Below are 20,943 nucleotides of genomic sequence, written 5' to 3' on the forward strand. Positions count from 1 at the left end.
GAGGGTTGTCAAACATTGGAATGGGCTGCCCAGGGAAGTGGTTGAGTCACCATCCCTGGAGGTATTGAAAAAGCAAGTGGACGGGGTACTTCGGGACATGGTTTAGTGGGCATGGTTGATGGTTGGACTCGATGATCTTGAAGGTCTTTTCCAACCTCTATGATTCTATGATTATAAGCTATAAGCCTTCCAGAAACTAGCTAGGGAACTTAGGCACTTAATTCAGGAGAGTTGCTTCTTTAGCTGTCTAACGCTCAGGTTAGGTACCCATTTTAGGCAGATGAATCTGTTGGTTCAGATTTATTTTGGATTCCTTAAAGTCAAGTCTATTTATTTTAATAGCTAGAGAGAATTTTCTTTTTCTTCTGTTGAATGAAAGGATCGGTGAGATCAACTTTTCTTCCCAATAGGAAATAGCAGCACTTGTCTGTAAGGTAACATTTTCTTCAATAAACGGATATGTTTCATTATGGTTTTGCCTCCAAAAATGAGGGTTCAGTCATTATTTGAGCCTTTTTTGAAGTATGTTTTGCTACTATCACCTAGCAGAATTACAGCACAGGTAGATCTAACATATCTGACTACTGAAGGGGTATGCTTGTCTACTCACACATAGTCATTGCAAGATTGGTATATTCAAATGCAGACTTGGCAAAGATATTAAAGCTTGTATTTAGAGAGTGTATTGGGTCTGGCTGAGATGGAGTTAATTCTTCCCATAGCAGCCCTTGTAGCACTGTGCTCTGCATCAGTAGCTAGAAAGGTGTTGATAACACACCAGTGTTTTGGCTACTGCTGAGCAGCGCTGGCACAGCACCAAGGCTGTCTCTCCAACATTTTTGTGCACACCCCCCCCCCCCCCCCGCCCCCAGCCCCAACAGCAGGCTGGGGCAGGGCAAGATCTTGGGAGGGGACATAGCCAGGACAGCTGATCTAAACTAACCAAACAGATATTCCATACCATATGATGTCAGCTCAGATATAAAAGCTAAGTAAAGGGAGACGGAAGGGGGACATTTTTTTGCCTTCTGGAGCAACCACTACACGTACTGAAGCCCTGCTTCCCAGGAAGTGGCTAGACATCGCCTGCTGATGGGAAGTAGAGAATAACATCATCTGGTTTTCTTTGCTTTTGTGCGCAACCTTTGCTTTCACTTTATTAAACTATCCTTATCTTGGCCCACGAGCCTTTTGTTATATTTTCTCCCCCCCGTCCAGCTGAGGCGGGGGGAGTGATAGAGCAGCTTTGGTGGGCACCTGGCATCCAGCCAGGGTCAACCCACCACAAGAGCCAATCACAAGACTTCTATTTGTATTATGTATATTTCTATTTATAAATCGAAAAAAATGCATCTTAAAAGTCTTCACAGTATCAGTAGTTTTATTCTACTTTTAATTTATGAAGCATGTCAATCTGTCAGCTTAAAATAGTATATTAACATAGTTAACTACCTGCGAGTCCGTGGAGGCTTTGGTGGAGGAGAATCCTGTTTCTCAGCATCTGATGAACTGACAGCATTCTCTGTATTATTTTCATCCTGATCAAAAGAAAAAGTTTTCATTCATGGCTGTAAAGCTGATACACACAATATTTAAACCATAAGGTCCAAAGATCCGTAATGATACTTGAAAATGATGTATGACAGTATTACATATTTCTGGCTATCATATAGAGATCACTTTCAAAATTCTACTCTAAATTAATGATATTCTTTTATATCTTGTGTATCCAACTTCAAATTTTTCTGACTAAACATTTTGTTTTGCATATAATTGCACAACCCACTAGAGAAAATTCTCAAAGTCTAATCTTTCAGGTAAGCAGTGAGCAAGCTCCCTTATGTACTCCAAATTATTCATATTGAAAGCATTTATCTTCCAGTCAGTCTAATTATTTTCACTTGTACAATCACTACACTGAAGATAAGACTAACCTACAGTGCAGTAAGAAAATCAGAATTTCTGCTACTCTAAAGTGACAAGTGGATAAGATTTAATGTATGGTTCTAAACCACTTTCAAATCATCTCCCATTTGCGTACAATGAAGTTTAACTTAGCAAAGCATGAAGATTTTTATTTCATTTTAGGAGGACCACAAATATAAAATATATATTTTATATATGTATATAATTATTAATATATGTGTCCGTACACATTTATATGTATATAGATATAAAATACTGTTATGGGTTAACTCCAGTAGGCAGCTAAGCACCACAAAGTCACTCACTCACTCATTTCTCCCCTCCACCCCTAGAGAAGGAAGAGAAAAGGCAAGAAAACTTGTGGGTCTAGACAAAATTGTTCAGTAAGCAAAGAAGAAGTGGAATAAAAGAGAAAGAAAACAAAGAAGTGATGCAAACGCAATCACTTACCACCTCCCATAGGTAGACCTATGCCCAGCCAGTTCCTGAGCAAAAGATGGCTAACCTCACAAAACCCCCTCTTTTTCCTCTTTATTGCTGAGCATGATGTTATATGGTGTTATGGCATAGCTCTCTGGTTAGTTCGCATCATCTGCCTAGTTGTGTCCCCTCCCAACCTCTTGCGTACCCCCCCAGTCTATTCACTGGGAGGGCAGACTAAGAAAGAGAGGCAGCATTGACACTGCAAACATTGTTCAGGAATAGCTGGAACATTAGAGTGTCGTCAGCATTGTTTTGGTCATAAATATAAAACACAGCACCACAAGATCAGCTATGAAGAATATTAACTCCAATCCAGCCAGACTCAGTAAAAATATGTATAAATGCTTATGTATAAAAATAAAAATAGAATATGCAAGACTCTAAAGCTGATATACCATTTCCATACACATGCCACAGCCAAAGATCCAACAAAACCAAGGAGGACCTTAGTGTTATCTTGAGTTTAACATGTATTTTATCTAAAGGCTTTTCTTGCAGGAGTTTTCTTTTGAAAAGCAATTTTAAATAACCACAAACATCCCGAATCTGTGTAATACATTTCAAAGCAAAATACCAGGTTCATGTAACAGGGTCTACTATCTGCCAGCCTATCTGTTCAGACTGGGTGACAGAGACTGACCTCCTGTCTTACAAAACAAGAGGGAATTCCCTGTTAATTTCTGCTTCAAATGTGATAGTTGCATTTGAATTTGGCAAGCAATTTCAGCTTTGGAAGATAAACCATAACTAAGTTCTCTCAACAGCTAACTACCTTCACTTAAATTTAGATTCATAAGTTACATGTTTTTAATTTCCATTACGAGTCTTAAAACAGCTATGATATCACCGTCTGCTAATGTGATGCGTCTATTATCAAATTCTACTCCTCAGTGTACTAAGTGAAGCTTTTCCTGTGAAGAAAAAAATTAAATCTTTAATATTTATTATTGTTCTTCACTAACCTCCCTCATTAACTAGCTGTCCAATACAACATACCAGAAGTACTCCAGCAGAAAAACCCTGTTGTTCCTATATCAATAGCTTGTGTAAGCCTTTTTAGACAAATTGCACAGGGAGTTCATTGTCCTGCTGACCACCGGCTGTAACTATCAAGGGGTTTTTTTTGGAGTGAGATTCAATTAGCAGTTAAAAGCCACTTACATTTAGATGACCACAACTGAAGCTCCCACTGCAGTCAAGCAAGGTTGCTTGGTTTTCATAGAATAGTTTGGGTTGAAAAGGACCTTTAAAGGTCATCTAGTCCAACCCCCCTGCAATGAGCAGGGACATCTTCAACTACATCAGGTTGCTCAGAGCCCCGTCCAACCTGACCTTGAATGTTTTTCCAGGGATGGGGCATCTACCACCTCTCTGGGAAACCTGTTCCAGTGTTCCACCACCCTCATTGTAAAAAATGTCTTCCTTGTATCTAGTCTGAATCTACCCTCTTTTAGTTTAAAACCATTACCCCTTGTCCTATCACGACAGGCCGTGCTAAAATGTTTGTCCCCATCTGTCTTATAAGCCCCCTTTTAAGTATTGAAAGGCCGCAGTAAGGTCTCCCTGGAGCCTTCTCTTCTCCAGGCTGAACAGTCCCAACTCTCTCAGCCTGTCCTCACAGGAGAGGTGTTCCATCCCTCTGATCATTTTTGTGACGGTCCTCTGGACTTGCTCCAACAGGTCCATGTCCTTCTTATGTTGGGGGGCCCCAGAGCTGGACACAGTACTCCCGGTGGGGTCTCACCAGAGCAGAGTAGAGGGCCCAGGTAGTAGATGCAGCCCAGGATACAGTTGGCTTTCTGGGCTGCAACTGCATGTTGCCAGATCATGTCCAGCTTTTCATCCACCAGTAAGTGACCAGACAGTAAGCCAGGGATGAAGGTAACAGATCAGTTGGCCCCACTGACTACATTTGGAGCTTAGACACATAGACCACATGCGAAGCCTCCATTCCAGACCAAATTCTGCCCCTTTTTGTTTCCAGATCTGAGCCTTTACATTTTGCAACATTAAAGCACTCTTGCTCAACTTGCCAAATAGCCAGGGTTTAGTTTTTTTTTTATTTATCTCACAATAAATTTTTTCTTTTAAGTTTCCGTTACTTCTATTAATAATGATTTTTGGCTTTCCTGGGGTAACGCGTAAAAAACTAACAGCCATATCAGGTCAACTGATCATGTTCTACCTTACTGAACTAGGATTATTATCCATTGGTTGGCTCTCAGAGTAAAGTATACCGTGAACTAGGTTTTAATACATTTAACATACTGGGGTTTATATCATTCTAGCTTCTTAATAAACAATATTGGTTGCAAGTCAAACACCTTCAGAGATTTATTGCATCAGCACTACCTTAACAATCACTCTCAGCAAAAAGTGCTGTCATCAAGACACAGTGTCCAAAAAGTCACTGTCCAAAAATGTAGAATGAAAAAAATGGCTAATGAGGTATTTTTAAAAAAGTACAAATGCTATGCTTGATTGTAAATTGAATGCAGGACCTCTTAATCTTACCTAGGAACAAAGGTACCCTTTCAAGTCCTTTGTCAGTTTTCCATGACTTACTGAAAAACATTAAGGGCTCAAAGAACTTCTAAAATCTAGCTGCAAACTATTGCAGACATGCTAATTTTTTTAAAAAAACAACTCGTATTTTATTTTCTAGTCATTGATGGAAAAAAACAGTGCCATGGGACATGGATATCCAACCCCTCTACCAGCCTCCTCTCAAATATGCAGAAAAGCAATTTACAGCTTTTTGACATCAGGTAATGGGTGACCATACAAACTGTTTCACCCTTAACATACATGAAAATGAATTTTATTGCCCTCATTCAGGCAGAGTACCATTCTGAAGGTTGGTGCCAAAGATACTGAGGCTCACAGTATCCAACAGCAGCAACTCAGTTTCCTGCTCAATGGTTGTGTCATGTGCCTCCCCACTTCCCTAAGTTGTGTAAAGCAAATTCTGAATGTCTCCCATATGTAGTCATCGCTGTGGATAGTACTAAACGCATTGATATTGTACTAAAAAGGCCCCCCCCCTTAATCGTAAGTACCAGCAACTAGTTAGGAACTAATGCAACTGCATCCTGACAACAGAGCAGGCTGTTCGCCTTGTTTCACTACCAGAGCACATCCAAGTTTCATAAGGTAGAGAGACGTTAGAAAGAATGACTCCACAGGAAGAGTTCCTCCCCCTTACCACCAACTTCTCCATCCTACAACAGATCAGAAAAGTACTCCAGTTCAGTTCCCCCAGCACAGAAGTTTTGAGGAACGGATTTCTTATTTATGCACTCAGTTTTCTAAAAGGTACTGGCAAGGGAAAGGGTGTGCCTGCTGGCCGTAGTGTAGACTAACTTGTCCAGAAAACAAACCAGCAGCTGCATCCCTGTCCTTCTGTTTGTAAAGCAAAGTGTTTGTGAACAGAATGTTTCCTGAGATACACTTTTCTCCCGGGGGAAAAAAATCCTATTAAAGAAGCTAACATACGTCAAAGTTTTTAAAACTGTATGTATACAGTAAGAAACTGTTTCTAGTTGAGACAGGCAGAAGTAGCCAAAGAGGCACTGCCATTTTTGCTTCTAGTAATAAAACATATGGATATACCTTGCAAAAACATGTATAAACTCAAATGTCTGAGGCACAAACACAACCACGGAGAGTTTACAAAAACAATTCCTTAAAAAAAATTTTCAAAAAACCCCAAACAACAAAAAGCACACACACAAAATGTACTTTTAAATTAAACCCCAGAAGAGAAGTTAGTGATTACCCCAGCTTCATACACTGGGAAGGCTTCAGGCAGATACATGTTCAAAAGCTTTCACTTCTGCATTAGGTTAAAATCAGGATCAGTTCACTCTGTTCTAGTCACATTAAATCAGGAGCAAGAACATTACATGAATTATTGTCACCAAAGAGATACTTCACTACTTTGCTTAATTAGCTCAATGGACTGATGCTTCTTTGAAAGCTTCATTTACGTTTAGACAACTCATTCCCCATTAAGTGAAGGATTTTTACTTCAAAGGCTGAAGATGATAGAAGTTTAAGGCAGTAACCAAATGCACTAATCCATGCAGGAAAGACGACAGTGCTCATATCAACTGTATGCTGCTGCAGCATTTTTAAGTAATTGTGCTCAATTAATACTGATCTCTTTTTTGTTTTTAACTGAAGAAATACCGCTTGCTGAACTCTCAGAGCAAGTCTGTTACTTGTTCTCAGTTCTGTGTTACAAGATATAGCGAACAACCAGTATTTTGAGCACCCCTGAGTGACACCAACTCACAGATTTCCCCTTCTGTCATGTATCAAAGTAAGTGAATTGGCAAACATGCAGAACAACTAACACCGAACAGAACAGAGGAAGCTCAACTGTAAAAAAGTGAATATAGGGTATCTCCCTGGGATGACCGCATCCGTTGAGAAGAGCAGATGGCAGTATTAAGAAAAAGCGTTCCAGCCTTCCTAATCACAGCTTATTGGCATCAGCCAACACTCTATTGCTTTTCTAGACATATGTTGCATTCTCAGGCAGAATACAGTTTTAAAAAAGTATCAGCTTAGAAAAACCAGGACAACATATGTAGTTCACAAGGGTCGTCATACTGAATTTTTTTTTTTTTAATGGATTAACGAATGTGCAATTCAGTCAATTAAATAACTGTTCAGTGCAGCGCCCTGCTTTCTTACAAAAGATACCTATCCTGTCGTGGCAGGCTTCTCACTATAAGAAAACAGAAGCATTAACAATATGTGAGTACACAAAAGAATAGGAGCTTTCCCCAATCTTTGCCTCCATATACTGCTGAACAGTTAAAGAGTTCCAATAGCCTTGTCAATTTTGAGGGAACAGCTACTCATATCAAGTGAAAATGCTAATAGGAATTTCTAGGTATTCTGTTAAATTGCATATACATATTTACATATATGTGAAATGTATGTATATCTATGAAAGACTACATTAACAAACGAAAAGACCATAAAGTCAAATGAAGTGTAGATTACATGTAGTCTACAACAATACAGAGCAACTTGTGGTCCTGTGGTAATGCAGAGGGACAAGGAATTCTCAAGGCAGATACTGTGTCTGAATTCAACTTGCTAAGGTGAATTAAACTGTGCTATCACCTCCCAAGTGTGGGTCTTTTCCCCACCTACTTCCTCTAATGGCTGAATCACCAAACAGAGCTGTCACTAACATAGAGCAAATAGAGGATCACCATTTTAGACTGAGATTTCATAGGCATTGCCTACAATTCAAAACCTTTTGCCCAGGAATTGCAATGCATAATTTTCTTTTGGAACTCACAGTGGAAACATTTAATGTCATTCAGAAGCTTTCTGTACTGGTAAAGTACAGCAAATTTACTGCAAAGACTTTTCCAAAAGTAATCTCATGGTTTCCCTTAAAAGGAATTGAGGCATTCCTTTTGCCCTTATCATAAAGCAGCATGGGAACCACAGAGGATCAGTAGATAAAAAGAGAAATACTTCAGACTGAAATGATACACTTAAATGATTCAGATAAAATAAAACTTTCCAAGCACAGGCAACAAGAGAAATGTCTCTGAAGACCGACATGATTTTTTAGAATGTTACAATCTCTCTCCAAACTGCAAAACAGCAAAGAAAACTGGAACAGCAAAGTTTTTTCACTTAAGAGTTTCCAAACCACTAACGTTTTGAATATCAACATCATTCTTATAGCAGCCGATTCCTCCACAGCTTCTAGAAATGCAGTCAACCACAGCAATAGAATTCTGTCACTTTTACAGGAAAAAATGCAAGAGGTATTTAGGAGTACTGGCAATGCCACATTTTGGAGAAAGTGTTTATTAATACAAGCTTCTATTAGTGGATAAGGGTAAAACAAGGACTTGCAGTACTGTAACATGATTGTTACTGTCAAGAGACAAAATTCAACAAGAAATATTTTTGAAGAGGAAGTAAACTTTTTGTTGTTTGTCTTTTCATCAGTTTTCCTTTTTCTACATAAAGAGCATCCAACTTGACAGAATTCCATCTGATTCAGACTTTCCAAGACAACCATGCTTCATTTTAGATCATGGAGATGCCTCTCAAGTAACTCACAAAATATTGTACTGATACAAATCTGACATATCTTATCAGATGATTAAGAGTAATCAGCTCACATATGTTTCAAAGCTTCCAAACACAAAACCAAGTGTAGTATTTTCACAGCCATACTAATAAAACCAATAATGGCGAGAAGCACACAGTTAATACTTCAAATACATGACAATGGGATCAAGAGTTTCAGTGGGAAGGAGGCTGAGTCCAAGACTCAGTTCCAATTTAATTGTTTGATAATTTCAGAGAGTCCTACTACAGGGTGGGGAAATAGTTATGATGATCAAATTTAGCATCTGAGTCTTTTCTTATCAGAAAAAAATTGCTTCTGAGCAGCAATTTCTTCTTTTCCCTGAAATTTGGCTACTGTGGGGACTGTTGAAAGTACCCTATCTGGTATCTGAAGACAGCTTTTCTTCATAAAATATCATTTACATACTTAGTATTATTTTAAGCACATTTATAGTTCTATATAATCACAATATGTATAACTATATGGTAAGAGTATACAATTAACTACATTATACTATATCATATGTGCATTTTCTACATGACTTTGAATCCTATCAAATTCTAATAGAAATCCTACCCATATTGTAAGTCTATTTTCAAACACTGCATGTGTTTTTTTGTTGACTTTTTACAGTATTGTTTCCAGCAGGGTAAAGCTGGCAAGTTCACAGGAACACACGTTCAGGATTGTGTCTAAGCTACTTTCCTATGAATACTGCTACTTGTTGCCAATCAGATTAACTTTTCACTGTGATGTTACTGGCAAACACTGCTTACAAAGCTTAGGTAACTCAATTCACTTCAAACTCCACTTGAAACGGGAAAAGCAATTGGACAAAACCATGAAACCAACCCTAAAGAATACTCCAACTCTCCAGAGTACTACCAAAATAAAATAAATGAAAGATGAAAGAAAATTTCCTCTTCAGTCCAGTGGTATCTCCTATATAACTAACAGTAATATATCTAAAGTAGGCACATCCTTTTATTTGGAATTGTTTCCACTGAACATAATTAAAACCCTTCACATGTACACAATTCCACAGTTGCTGTAGCATCTGCAGGCAGAGTAAGATCTGGAAAGGAACCATAGGATATTACATTATATTTAATAAAGTTATCTGAAAGCTTTCTGCATCAGAGCTTGTTTCCTTTTAAGAGCTTGTTTCCTTTTAAAAACCAAACATTCTGGGATGTATCTTAGTTAAAAAACTAACTAGAACATTTCTGGGGAAAACCAGATGTTATATACAACAGATTCTACATAATACCCTTGGAGAGAAAATGGGAGCTTTTTCAGAATAGCAAAAACACTGTTTCAAGTGAGCCTCAAAGTTTTGAGAATCAGGTTAAAGCTACAAGCAGATATTTAACCAGATATGTGAGGCAGAAAACCACCTTATAAAGCCAAAACAGAAGCTAAGCCTACACCAGGTAATTCCCGGAAGGCAAATTTCCTAACAAACAAATAGTAGCAAATTTGTTTTTAAGTACCAGATTTTTAGATACAGGAACTCTTTAACTGCGAGACATTTCTCCTCAACCCTCCAGCAGAAATGTTCAAGCTACAATATGAAGAAGCATCATTTCATAATGCAAAAAAGGCTGTACCTAGCCAGACTGAAAGATTCATTTTGCCCTGTTTCTAGCAGTGACCAAAAGGAAACTTACAAGGAAGAATAAGGACAGAGCAGGCATGCAGAGATCCTTTACTAGGATGTTCTCCAACAGTTTGCAACTCTGGAATTTCATAGGTCAGAGGTTGGGCAAATTAACGGAAGAAGATTCCAAGATGATGAGATATTCACCTCAAAGCTACAGACTTTCAGCTGCAAGGAGCTGTGCAGTTTCATGTTGCACGAAGAACTATCTCCTTTTATATTAAGTCTGCCATGTCTTATTGATACCCTTTGGAACGGGTTAATAGGAATCAGCTTTTCACTGTTACTTAGCCTCTATCATAGCTAACTTCAGCAATTTCTTTCCCAGCTCAATCTGGTTGTTCTTTAGATGGAGCCTTCTGAGATCTTTGATCCTTGTCCAAATTTTTAATGCTTTAATTCTGTAATATGCTTCTGAGATAAGCAGACCAGACCTGCAGACAGTATTCAAGTTGCAAGGTATCCACACAATGACATTATGTTCTCTACCCTTATTAGTTTCCACATAACTGCTAAAATTCAAGTTTCCTTTAAAACTTAATTGATTGTAACCAAGATCATATCCAAGCAAAACTCAAAACTCACACTCCATCACTGCATATTCAGAGTTGAGATTTCTCCCTGTCTCACCCCCATGCACATTACCTATCCATAAGCTATTTGCTCTTGTTTTATTACTCAGTCACTCAACTCTCGTAAGATGTGCTACAGACAGCACTTGCCTTAGTTACAGACAAAGCATACTGTGTTACCTCCTTATTCAGATGTTCTGGAATACATGTAAATAATAAGAGACATTTTTGATTCTGTGTAACAGTGCAGACACAGGACAGATCACCGTCAAATAACCAGAAGATACAGCAGACTCATCTGCCTATTATTTTATGACCAAAACTCAAGTAATAAGGAATCACTTCTGTACAAAGCTAATAAATCTGCACATTCCAAACCCTACCATGCTCATTCCTCAGGAATATAATGAAAATTCACAGACCAGCTAGACTGAATATGAAACCTATAACAAATTAAAACAGCCTGCCCTATCCATATTGCATTTAGTCCATCAGGTTTCTTGTCATGACTAAAGACCTCAGAACTACTGCATGAACTGATATAAATTCTTAGGAGTTAACAGAAGGGTATATGCCTTTTTTTCCTAGAGTGAAAAACATTTTAGACTTCCTAGAAAGTACAATATAGAAGAGCTAAACACATAAAATTAAAGGGATACTTATTAATAAAGGCAGACTTAAAATTGCTTCCAGATATTTCAAAGGGTCCTGAAAATACTACTCATACTCCCTCTAGAGAGCTATAAAGCATACACCAATTAGGTACTGAAGGGACAGATAAAATTACTGAATGATCAAAACACAGTCCAAGGATAAAGCGCAGTACACAGTTCTGGACTGTGGAAGAGAGAAAGAATATATTGATCCAAAAAGCCATTTTTCACATAGTGCCCGGTAGTAGCCAAGAAAACATATCTGAACATAAAAAAGGGAAAAAACATAGGGGACATGAAATTTAAAGTGGAGGGACAGAAAGACAGAAAAATCCTCAAATACTGTGATTACCAATGAAAAATATTATTTTTCCAGGGTTTTTTTTCCTTTGTTAAAAGGGTAGGGTATGAAGCTTCCTGACAAAGGCATTTTTAAGTTATTTTTCTTTACCCCAATCTGCTCCAGTGCAAAGAGTACTTCAACACAATACAAAAAGTTAATACAATCATTCATTGCCAGTCCTGCTCAACCACATCAAGGCTGTGTTGGGCCAAGACCAAGGCAGCACACAACAGTATGTAATATCCAAGTCTCAGCTGAAGAGTCAGATCAATGCTTATCTACTGGCTTAAAATTAGGTTCAACACCACATTGGGGCAAAGGAAGAACAGAAAACTTCAGTGAAGTTTTCCCCTTTCAAGAGTTTAACCTAAACATAGATCAGATTGAATTCACCTATATAGACATGTGTATTTCTTTATTCTTATTTATATATAAAATATACATATATGTAGGCTGGTGTTTTATTTTTAACTTGCTCTTTACCACACTGTTTAACAAGCCATTTGCAGAAAGTCAGGCTTAGACAAAATTTTATGTGCTGCCAATGTATCAGAATTGGCGTAAATACTACCAATCAAAGCAGATCAGTTGTCAAGTACTGCCACCTCACCAAGGTAAAGGCACATTTTGCAATTTAAATACTGAGTTAGAGTCCTGTATTTCACCCATACTAGAATTCTTTCTATTGCTTCCCCCACTGCAGTTGCATTTGGTATATGTGGTAAATAGCCCTGTAATTATCTGACTCAATTTTTACAACCAAGTCCTCAGCTTAAGTTGAGGTAAGCCTGAGTACAAGCTAGTTGTCCCTATTCAGCAAAACCCACTCGTAGTCCAAACAAGCTCTGTATGTGCCTTAACACCATTGAACACTTAACTTTAAAAACTAGACTTCACAGGAAAATCTTGAACAGAAGCTAACACCTACAACTGATTGAAACTCATATGGGAAAGACACATACCACTCCATCTGCAATCTTCCAGTCTGCACAACTTTCGTATTTTTGCAGTTGCTTTTCAAACAGTTGTGCTATGGCTCGATGGACAAGTTCATACTGCTCCTATAGTAGGTTACCAGATAAAAATTAGTGCATGAGATCTTTACAAAGAATGATGGTATATTATCATATGATAAAAATTCATTTTAAAACAAACTATACCTTCGTCTGCACTGCAGAATGCCTTTGTGTCCTCATTTCCTGTATTAAATTAAATACATTGAATTCTTCAGGTATTTTCTGAAACATAGAAGGAAGTCAATTACATTGACATAACTGTCAGAACAGCAATACAAAAGCTGTTAGAGATCCAAAAGTATGTTTAACTTTTGTAGGTAAAGCCAGTCTGTCCTCTCCACATTGCAGCTATTCAATTTTTTTTTAAAAAAGCAATTCCTTTTCAGAACTGGTTTTAAACATTTAAACATTTAAACCAGATGAGAGCATTTCAAGTATTTTGAGAATGAGACATCCAATGAAAGTATTAACAGGACACTGCAACAGTAATGATGCTTCATAACCTAAAAACCCCAGAATGAAGTTACCTCTGTATATTTGAAATATCAGCCTTTAGGAGCTGCAAGATTAAGCGGAGACATGGAAAAAGTTGAATTCAAAATCACTTTATACTGAAATATATTTTAAAAGATATTTGGAATTTTACAGTAACTTTTTTTTTGATAAAAACTTGCTGTCAAAGGAAAGCAAGTTCATACTAAAGCATGAATGCAATGAACTAAACATCCAACCTGTCAAAAGAGTTCTGGAACATCTTAAACATTTCACTGTTTTAGAACATTTGGGAGCTCAATCAATCACTGTTATGAAATGATGGAATGCCACAAAATTTCTTTTAAGATTCCTTACCCCAGCTTTAAGCAAATTCCATGTATAATCTATGGCACAGATGGCTCCTGTTCTTCCACACCCTGCACTATGAACATAAACAGTTAGGTGTGTTAGAAATTATTGTAGTTTGTTAAAAACAGTCTATAAGCTTTATATTTCCAGAGTCCACGTGGAAAAAAAGAATTTATATCAAAATCCCTCAACTATCATTTTAATCTCACTCAACCTGACGCCATAGTGTCATAAAAATTAAAAAGTTAGCAGTGCAAAATGGAGCATTAAAGTTTTTTAACACAAGTTTTTCATAGCCAATTGGAACTGCAATCATGAAAGATTAAAAATGCTGACATTTATTGCCTCTTTTGTCACACTATTCCTAGTTACCACTGCTTCAAGAGGAGGGATTTTGTCCAAGTTTAATGATAGATATGTTAAATGGCAGAATAGAATATGTTTAAAGACTTCCCACACTTGTCTGATATAGATAACTGTATTTTCTGCTTTTTATCTAAAAAACTTAAATCTGAAAGTTATAAAAATGACAGTGAAATATCAACATTTATTCTTCATAATAGTATAAATTTCTCTATTTTACAAATAAAGAGTTATAATGTATGCATTTTTATTACATTATAATTATACTGTTGTAAAGAACCAGCCTTCACAACTGTACTGACATTCAAGAGAAACAGGACAAAGTGAAATTGATTTCAGTGCTAAGTAAGTTTTTTTTATGGTTTTAGACCTCAATTACTTAGAGTGACAAGTTTAAAAAGAATGCAGCTAAAGACAGTAGATTTTTATACACTTTAAGATAATAACCAAGCTCTAAAGAGTAATAAGCACCAACAATTGAACATTTCCTGGCTTAGGAATCTGAATTCAGTTTTTCTGACATGTAATAAATTAACTTTTGTTGCTTTAAAAAGTATCAAATATCATAGGCAATAACTTTCCAGAGAAATTGACAGAAACTGTCAATTCACCAAAACATTTTCATGGCAGTTTAGTTTCAACAGTCCTGTTAGCCAAATTTCAGGTCAAAGATGAAATTGCTGCTCACAAGCAAAGACTTACCAACCAGAAACTACAGCCTGCTCATTAGAGATCTTTTTTGTTGTATTAGAAGACAGACAGAAAATTCTTAGGTAGTGATGCACCTGCTATGTAGTCTTTCCTATTGAGAATGGAGCCTTCACTCCCATATCTGATTTGCAATGGTCTTCAAAGTCTATTTCATCCTAATGAGAATTTAAATGTCTTATGAATGACAAAACAGTTTTGCTTTCAAAGACTAATTCTTTTCTAATTGATACTCTATCTTAAACTGAAATAGAAGCAAAATTTCACTGTGGCATGAGTTTTAAGACAATGAAGACTGCATGATTTTGAGTGAAGTTTTGACATGAGGAAACGCTCCTTTTTTGAAAACTAAAATAAATAAATAAATTCTAAATTAGAATCAAACTAGTACATCTCATACTAAAAGTCTAGAGTTAAAAAAAAATTAAAATGTGTATAAACTTCAAAAATAAATATATTTGATACCTGCAGTGTATGCAGATTGGTACATCTTCATGTTCCTGGTATTCTCTCATCAAGCTGATCATGTCCAGAATAGAATCAAAAGACGAAGGGACATCATGGTCAGGCCAGTTAACATAATGAAATTGATAAACACTACGAGTCTCCTAAGGGAGAGGGAGGGAGAAAGGTGTTACTGATAATACATATTTGAGGATTTTGTATGAAATAATCAGTTCTATGAACCTTCACTTTTTGCACGAGTAAGCGTGCACAAGCAAAGCCATTTACTGTGTTAACAAAAACCTATAGCTTATAGCACTTAGAAAAATAAAAGAGAAATTCTGAAGTAGTATTTTGAGTGCTGCTAATGCATAGGAGAAAGCACTATGGGACCGTTCACAGACGCCCCTCGGTATAATATATGGGTTAAAGGACCCACAACATTCCATTGTGTTAAAAGATTCTCTGTCCTTACAGTCTTAAAATTGGAAAGGGAGAAAGAAAAGGAAAGACTACCATGAAAGGTTCTTTTTCCAATCACACTCCAGTAACTCACATTTGGAAAAAAATAAAAAGGGGGGAGGGATGGGGTGGGGTGTTGTTTTGTCACATTACAAAATAAAGTGTTCATGTGTGCATGCACGCATGCACACACACAGAAGAGAATTAAGAAAATAAGATAAATAATTCAGGCCATATCTAAATATGGATCACACCTGCAACAACAGCAGGTACACTTGTATTCTAATTAGCTCATGTTATAATAGTACTAAAGAAGCAGCAGGCTTTAGAACAGCCTAGTTACTCAGCTACCCGAATCCCCTGAAAGACCAAATCCTCTCTCTCATCATCATCCAAACCATATGCAGTATAGCTAGTTCTACTGCACCTTTCCATGCTGTTGTCACACCTCTGGATTCTAGCATAACCTCAAACTAACGTACTAGAAGCACTTATGAATTTTTTGATCAATGTTACAGGTTACAAGTTGTAAGGCCTATGCTACCTTCTGTTTAGTTATTTGAGAAGCAACATAGTGGGCCTCTTGAGCACAGAAATTTATATCGTCTTTCAGTTGAACCAACTATTTTTGATGCTTTACTTTTGCCAGACGTGTGGAAGCACTGTAGCTAGTAAAACAAGACAAAATACAGCCAAGAAAAGAAGTCGTAGAAATCCAACTGATTATGTAAAACCAATGTCATCAGTAAGGAGGAAGAAAAGTTACAACTGCCTATTAAGGTCCACCAAGAGCTTTCACTTAATTACATTTAAAGAGACAAAGCAGTGATTTTTCACATTAGTAGAACCGTGAGAAAGAAAATAATATCCAAATTTGTTTTTTATATGGAAATTAAGAATGAAAAGGAACCTCCATAGTCCTTAAGAACGAACTTGATGTTTTAGCTTAAAAAAAATTTTTGAATGTCAAACTGCTTTTCCTCCTAGCAACTAGAATAACTTTATTTATATGAATTTTAAATTCTTTTGCATAGTATTTTGTATGATACTCTATTGAAAATTTTATGGAAGTGACAAAACTTGTCATTATTCTGGAAAACCAGAAAGTGAACTTAGACGGGTATTACTTTATACCACAAATATGTATTTTCCTCCCCAGTTCAATGCTACACCAAGAATTCTTCAAAGTAAGATGAAATGACTGTAATTCATTACCAAAATGCATGCTTACAGAAATCCTGAAGCAAATTTGCTAGGTAAGTCTGAAGAAAGATAATTTTGTTAGCTGCACAGGTTGAATATCAACATATCTTGTTAATCCTTTCAGTTACATTACTCCTTAAAGGAATATAAAACTTTGGGATCTTTGCTAAGATCAAAAGCATACCGCAAACTGTAGTTTCTTTGTTACTACTTAGTTTTTATGTAGTACACAAGCATCCTATAAAAATTAACTGGAACAGAACTCATGGAAGTCAAGTAACTAAACATGATTTGCATGTATAATACAGGCAAGCAAAATATAAATTAGCTACAGTTTCTGAAGTAACCAGTTTTCATGATACTCAGGTATTAAAAGTAATGTAGGTTCTGCTTTGGAGTTTTTGATATCTTTTCAGTTCTGTTTTTAAGTGCACCATTTCAAAAATAAGTTGCAAACCCCAGTTATTATGCAGTTAATTTCTGCTATCTAAAAAGTTTCATAAATCAGTTATTAGCATTCAGGACACACTAACAGAAGCGAACTGATTAAGATCATGCATCCCACTGCAAGCACCTAGCAAGCTACTGCAGACAAAAATTAGCCCCCAAAATTACCCCCCTCATGATTAAACAGTTTTCATAACTGTTGTGATATTGGTTGTTGAAATAGAACAAAGCATTGCTAAAGAAAAAATAACAATAAGTGAGACTAACCTGTAATAAATGGTTTCTTAATACAGGATGCCAATTAAAATGACAGGTATTCTGTAAAATTGACTGTCAACCTTCATGTTTTTGCAGAACAACTCCACATTTATTTTTATTTACTGACAGTTGCTTTTCAGAAAAATAAACAGTCACCTCAAATCTGACACTTAAGTATAAGTTTGCAAGAAAGGCTTAAATCATTCATTCTTAACACTTGTATGAGAATGCAAGTGCTTTTATTTCACTGAAAATATGACAATTTTCACAATTAACATACTCAATTTAGGAACTAGGTCTCATGTTTTACAGTAGTTTGTGTCATAAGTTTTCACTAAGATGAATACAATTTCTTCCATAAAGAGACTAGTTGTAATTATTTACAGTTGCCAACTTAAATAGTGTAAATTAACTGGTTTACCAGAATACTTGTCTGGTAAGCCAATTCTACATCTTGAACACTAGGATATCAAATCTTCAAGAAATCTGAAGTCTTGAGCTCACTTTTAAAAGAACATTTCTATCTTGACCCTTGAATATATTACACACAGTTCCTCCACGCAAAAAGACAATGCAACTAAATTTAATCAAGAACATTCCATATTTTTCATATATTATTTCAAATCCAAAAGAGTAACTTCTTACAAGCTAGAGTGAGAAACTTTGACAACAACTTCGTGATTTTTTTTCCCCCCATTCTTGCTTTATTTTTACTTGGCAGTACAAATATATGAATGGGCATCAGGAATATCTTTTAACATTGTAAAACCCTCTTGACAATAAATGAAAGTGTAGGGCAAATTTTAACAAGTACACATACTTTACTCCAGAAAAAGCTAACTATAGGGAACAGGGGGTTTTGACAAGTTTCATTCAGGTTATCATCATATTTTCAGTTGGGGTAAATAGTGAAATTCTCCTAGTGTGATAGAAGCTTTCTAGTTAACACATGCTATTGAAGACCACCACACACCTTTGGCTAACCAAGAACATATATAAAAGACAAGTAAGGAATTTCACTACTCTAAGCTTTTAACATCACTTCTGAACTTGATGATTTACATACATATAGAGTCAGCACCTAAAAAAGTGAAGGTATTTTTGTGAGTTTCTTCCATCGTATCATTTTAGAGACATTTGAGCAACCATTAAAGTTGAGACCAGAAGTAATCATATACTTACATTTTGAAATTCAAGTAATAATGTTCTAATAAAGTAATCTGTTCTTGCTTGCTCAGCTTCCTAAACATGAGAAAACAGTAATGAATTGAAAAAAAAAATCAATATGCAGCATACAGGATATAACTGAAAAACCAAAATTTAAATTCAGATGTCTCTTTTTCAATTTACTGGGTTTGTATCTATGATTTCACCAAAAGATGGGCACTCAAAACATTGATTTTAAAACAGCAACTTAGCTTGCTACACAAGATATGTGAAAGATGTCACTTTTACTTAAAAATGTGAGTTTTCAAACCAGTGTCTAGCCTGCTCCTGAAACCATCAATAAACCTTGTAAAAGTATTTCAAAGTACTTCTGTTTTATTTCTCCATGCATTTATTTAATTTACAGATTGCCTCCCACAGCCATCTTATAACACTTCTGCTGTATAGACTTCAGTCTCTTACCACTCTATCCTGTGACACCTCCTTTCATTTTTCCCCTTCTATTATTTTCAATTAAGGGTGCACCTGAATGGATCATTGTAATTGTCTTGCTTGTGGCCAAAAAGCATAGCTTCTAGGCTCCCAGAATTTTCAAATCTGCCTTTGGAACACCAAGGAAGGTTCATACTTTAGACACCAAACAATATTACTGTACTTAAAATATCAGTAATATCTCAATTTGCACATGCTTTTGAAAGCTTAGCATTACAGCTTCCCACAGTGAATTTAGGAGACTGCATATATGCTTCCAAGTGTTCCTATCTGCTACTGGGAATTTACCATTTTCCATCAAGAAAACAATTGCAACACCTTGCAGGTTTAAGGAGATAGTGCGTAACTAGCAGCCCATATACACCACTGTACCCAAAGGTAATAGATTCTCAGCTGTACCTGAGAGGTCAGTTACAATGTACACACAATCCCTTTCCACAACTACTTGCCAAGTATGTGACCATCACCCACTAGGTGGGGGGGGGGGGGGGGGGAGGACTCAAACCCACAAGCCAATTTTTGAATCCATCTAAGGGTATTCAGATTCTTTATAGACTAAAATTTGTAAGTATATGCTTTCCTGACAAGACAAACTTGAAATGTACTTAATTCTTAGTAAACTATTTCAGGGTAAGATTAAGAATAGCTCAATAAACTGGCATGCTAGCTCTTTCTGAACACCTTAAAGCACTTCAGCTAGAAAACTGCAGCACATAATTTTCAGTTAAGGAGAAGAAAAAAACAGTTTTGAGATTAATCTGGAATGGATCAATTCCACTGTTTTAGAATAAGTGAACAGCTAAGGCTAATCATGAACTCCAGCATAAAAAATTCACAGTAAGATCTTTTATACTGACAATAGTTATACTCAACACTTTAATGTCACGTTTCATTCATATCCTAAGAGTAACTAATACAACATAACAGAACCTGATTAAACTCCCAGGTAGCAAGATTAAAAATAAAGACACAAGGAAGCGTTTTCTTCCAACAACACAATGGTGTGAATGTCAGAAAGAGTAAGTGACCAAAATTTGTCAAATTCATCATCCACTGCATTATAAAAATATATACTGATAATCCAGGGGCAACATCCAATTAAGGAAGTCCTGCTAGTCCATTCCTAGAAGCTGACAACAGGTACAAGGAGGAGGATCATCCTATACGTGGCTTATTTTCTATTTTCTATTTTCTTCCCTTAAGTAATTAGCCTGTCATTGAGCACAATGTGATAGGCTCGATGGCCCTTGGCATCACCTAGAAATGAAGGCTATGTGATCACAACTCCAAGAATTACAAGCTGAGCAAACAGGCCACAAATGTGTTTAAAGCAGGAAGGAATAAAGATACAAAAACAGGTGTGTACAAAGGCAACGGGATACTATCCCACACTAAGGAATGCGGATCGTATTGATTTTGGTGGCTATGCTCCTACATACCGTATCCCTACCCATACCCTGAAAATGTCACAAATAATGAAGTGAACTTCTGCTATTTAAGTGGTCCCCTTTTGTGAAGTGGTAATTGCACCATGACTTCTTTTACTATCCAGCTTTCTCTACCAAGGAAAGATGACTGCAAAAACCCATTGGACTATACTCTTGTGTGATGCCAAGATGACAGGTGCCAAAAGAATGATTACTTTCAGTTCCCTGCTGTGCTTGGTATAGGAGATATTCACAGTCCCTCTTCCTGCTTATTTATCTACCGGAAATCCTTATGTTACCACCTAGAGCAAGTATCAAAACTGGAAGAGGCTCTAGTAGTCATGCTCAGAGATCAGAACCC

The 20,943-nt window shown here is 36.6% G+C and overlaps 1 protein-coding gene across 2 annotated transcripts in view; it reads right to left on the reverse strand.

The window, feature by feature from the left end:
* PTPN12 (protein tyrosine phosphatase non-receptor type 12) overlaps positions 1-20,943 on the reverse strand; it is an 81,515-nt gene that overhangs the window by 17,583 nt on the left and 42,989 nt on the right. For both annotated transcript variants that reach the window (XM_075024765.1, XM_075024764.1), the window contains 6 exons: positions 18,679-18,738; positions 15,148-15,290; positions 13,618-13,684; positions 12,913-12,990; positions 12,715-12,813; positions 1,453-1,538 (listed from right to left, as the gene is read on the reverse strand). In XM_075024765.1, the coding sequence (XP_074880866.1) occupies positions 1,453-1,538; positions 12,715-12,813; positions 12,913-12,990; positions 13,618-13,684; positions 15,148-15,290; positions 18,679-18,738 (533 nt within the window). The remainder of the gene's footprint in view (positions 1-1,452; positions 1,539-12,714; positions 12,814-12,912; positions 12,991-13,617; positions 13,685-15,147; positions 15,291-18,678; positions 18,739-20,943) is intronic.

This window comes from Buteo buteo, chromosome 4 (genome assembly GCF_964188355.1).
Source record: "Buteo buteo chromosome 4, bButBut1.hap1.1, whole genome shotgun sequence".
Lineage (NCBI taxonomy): Eukaryota > Metazoa > Chordata > Aves > Accipitriformes > Accipitridae > Buteo > Buteo buteo.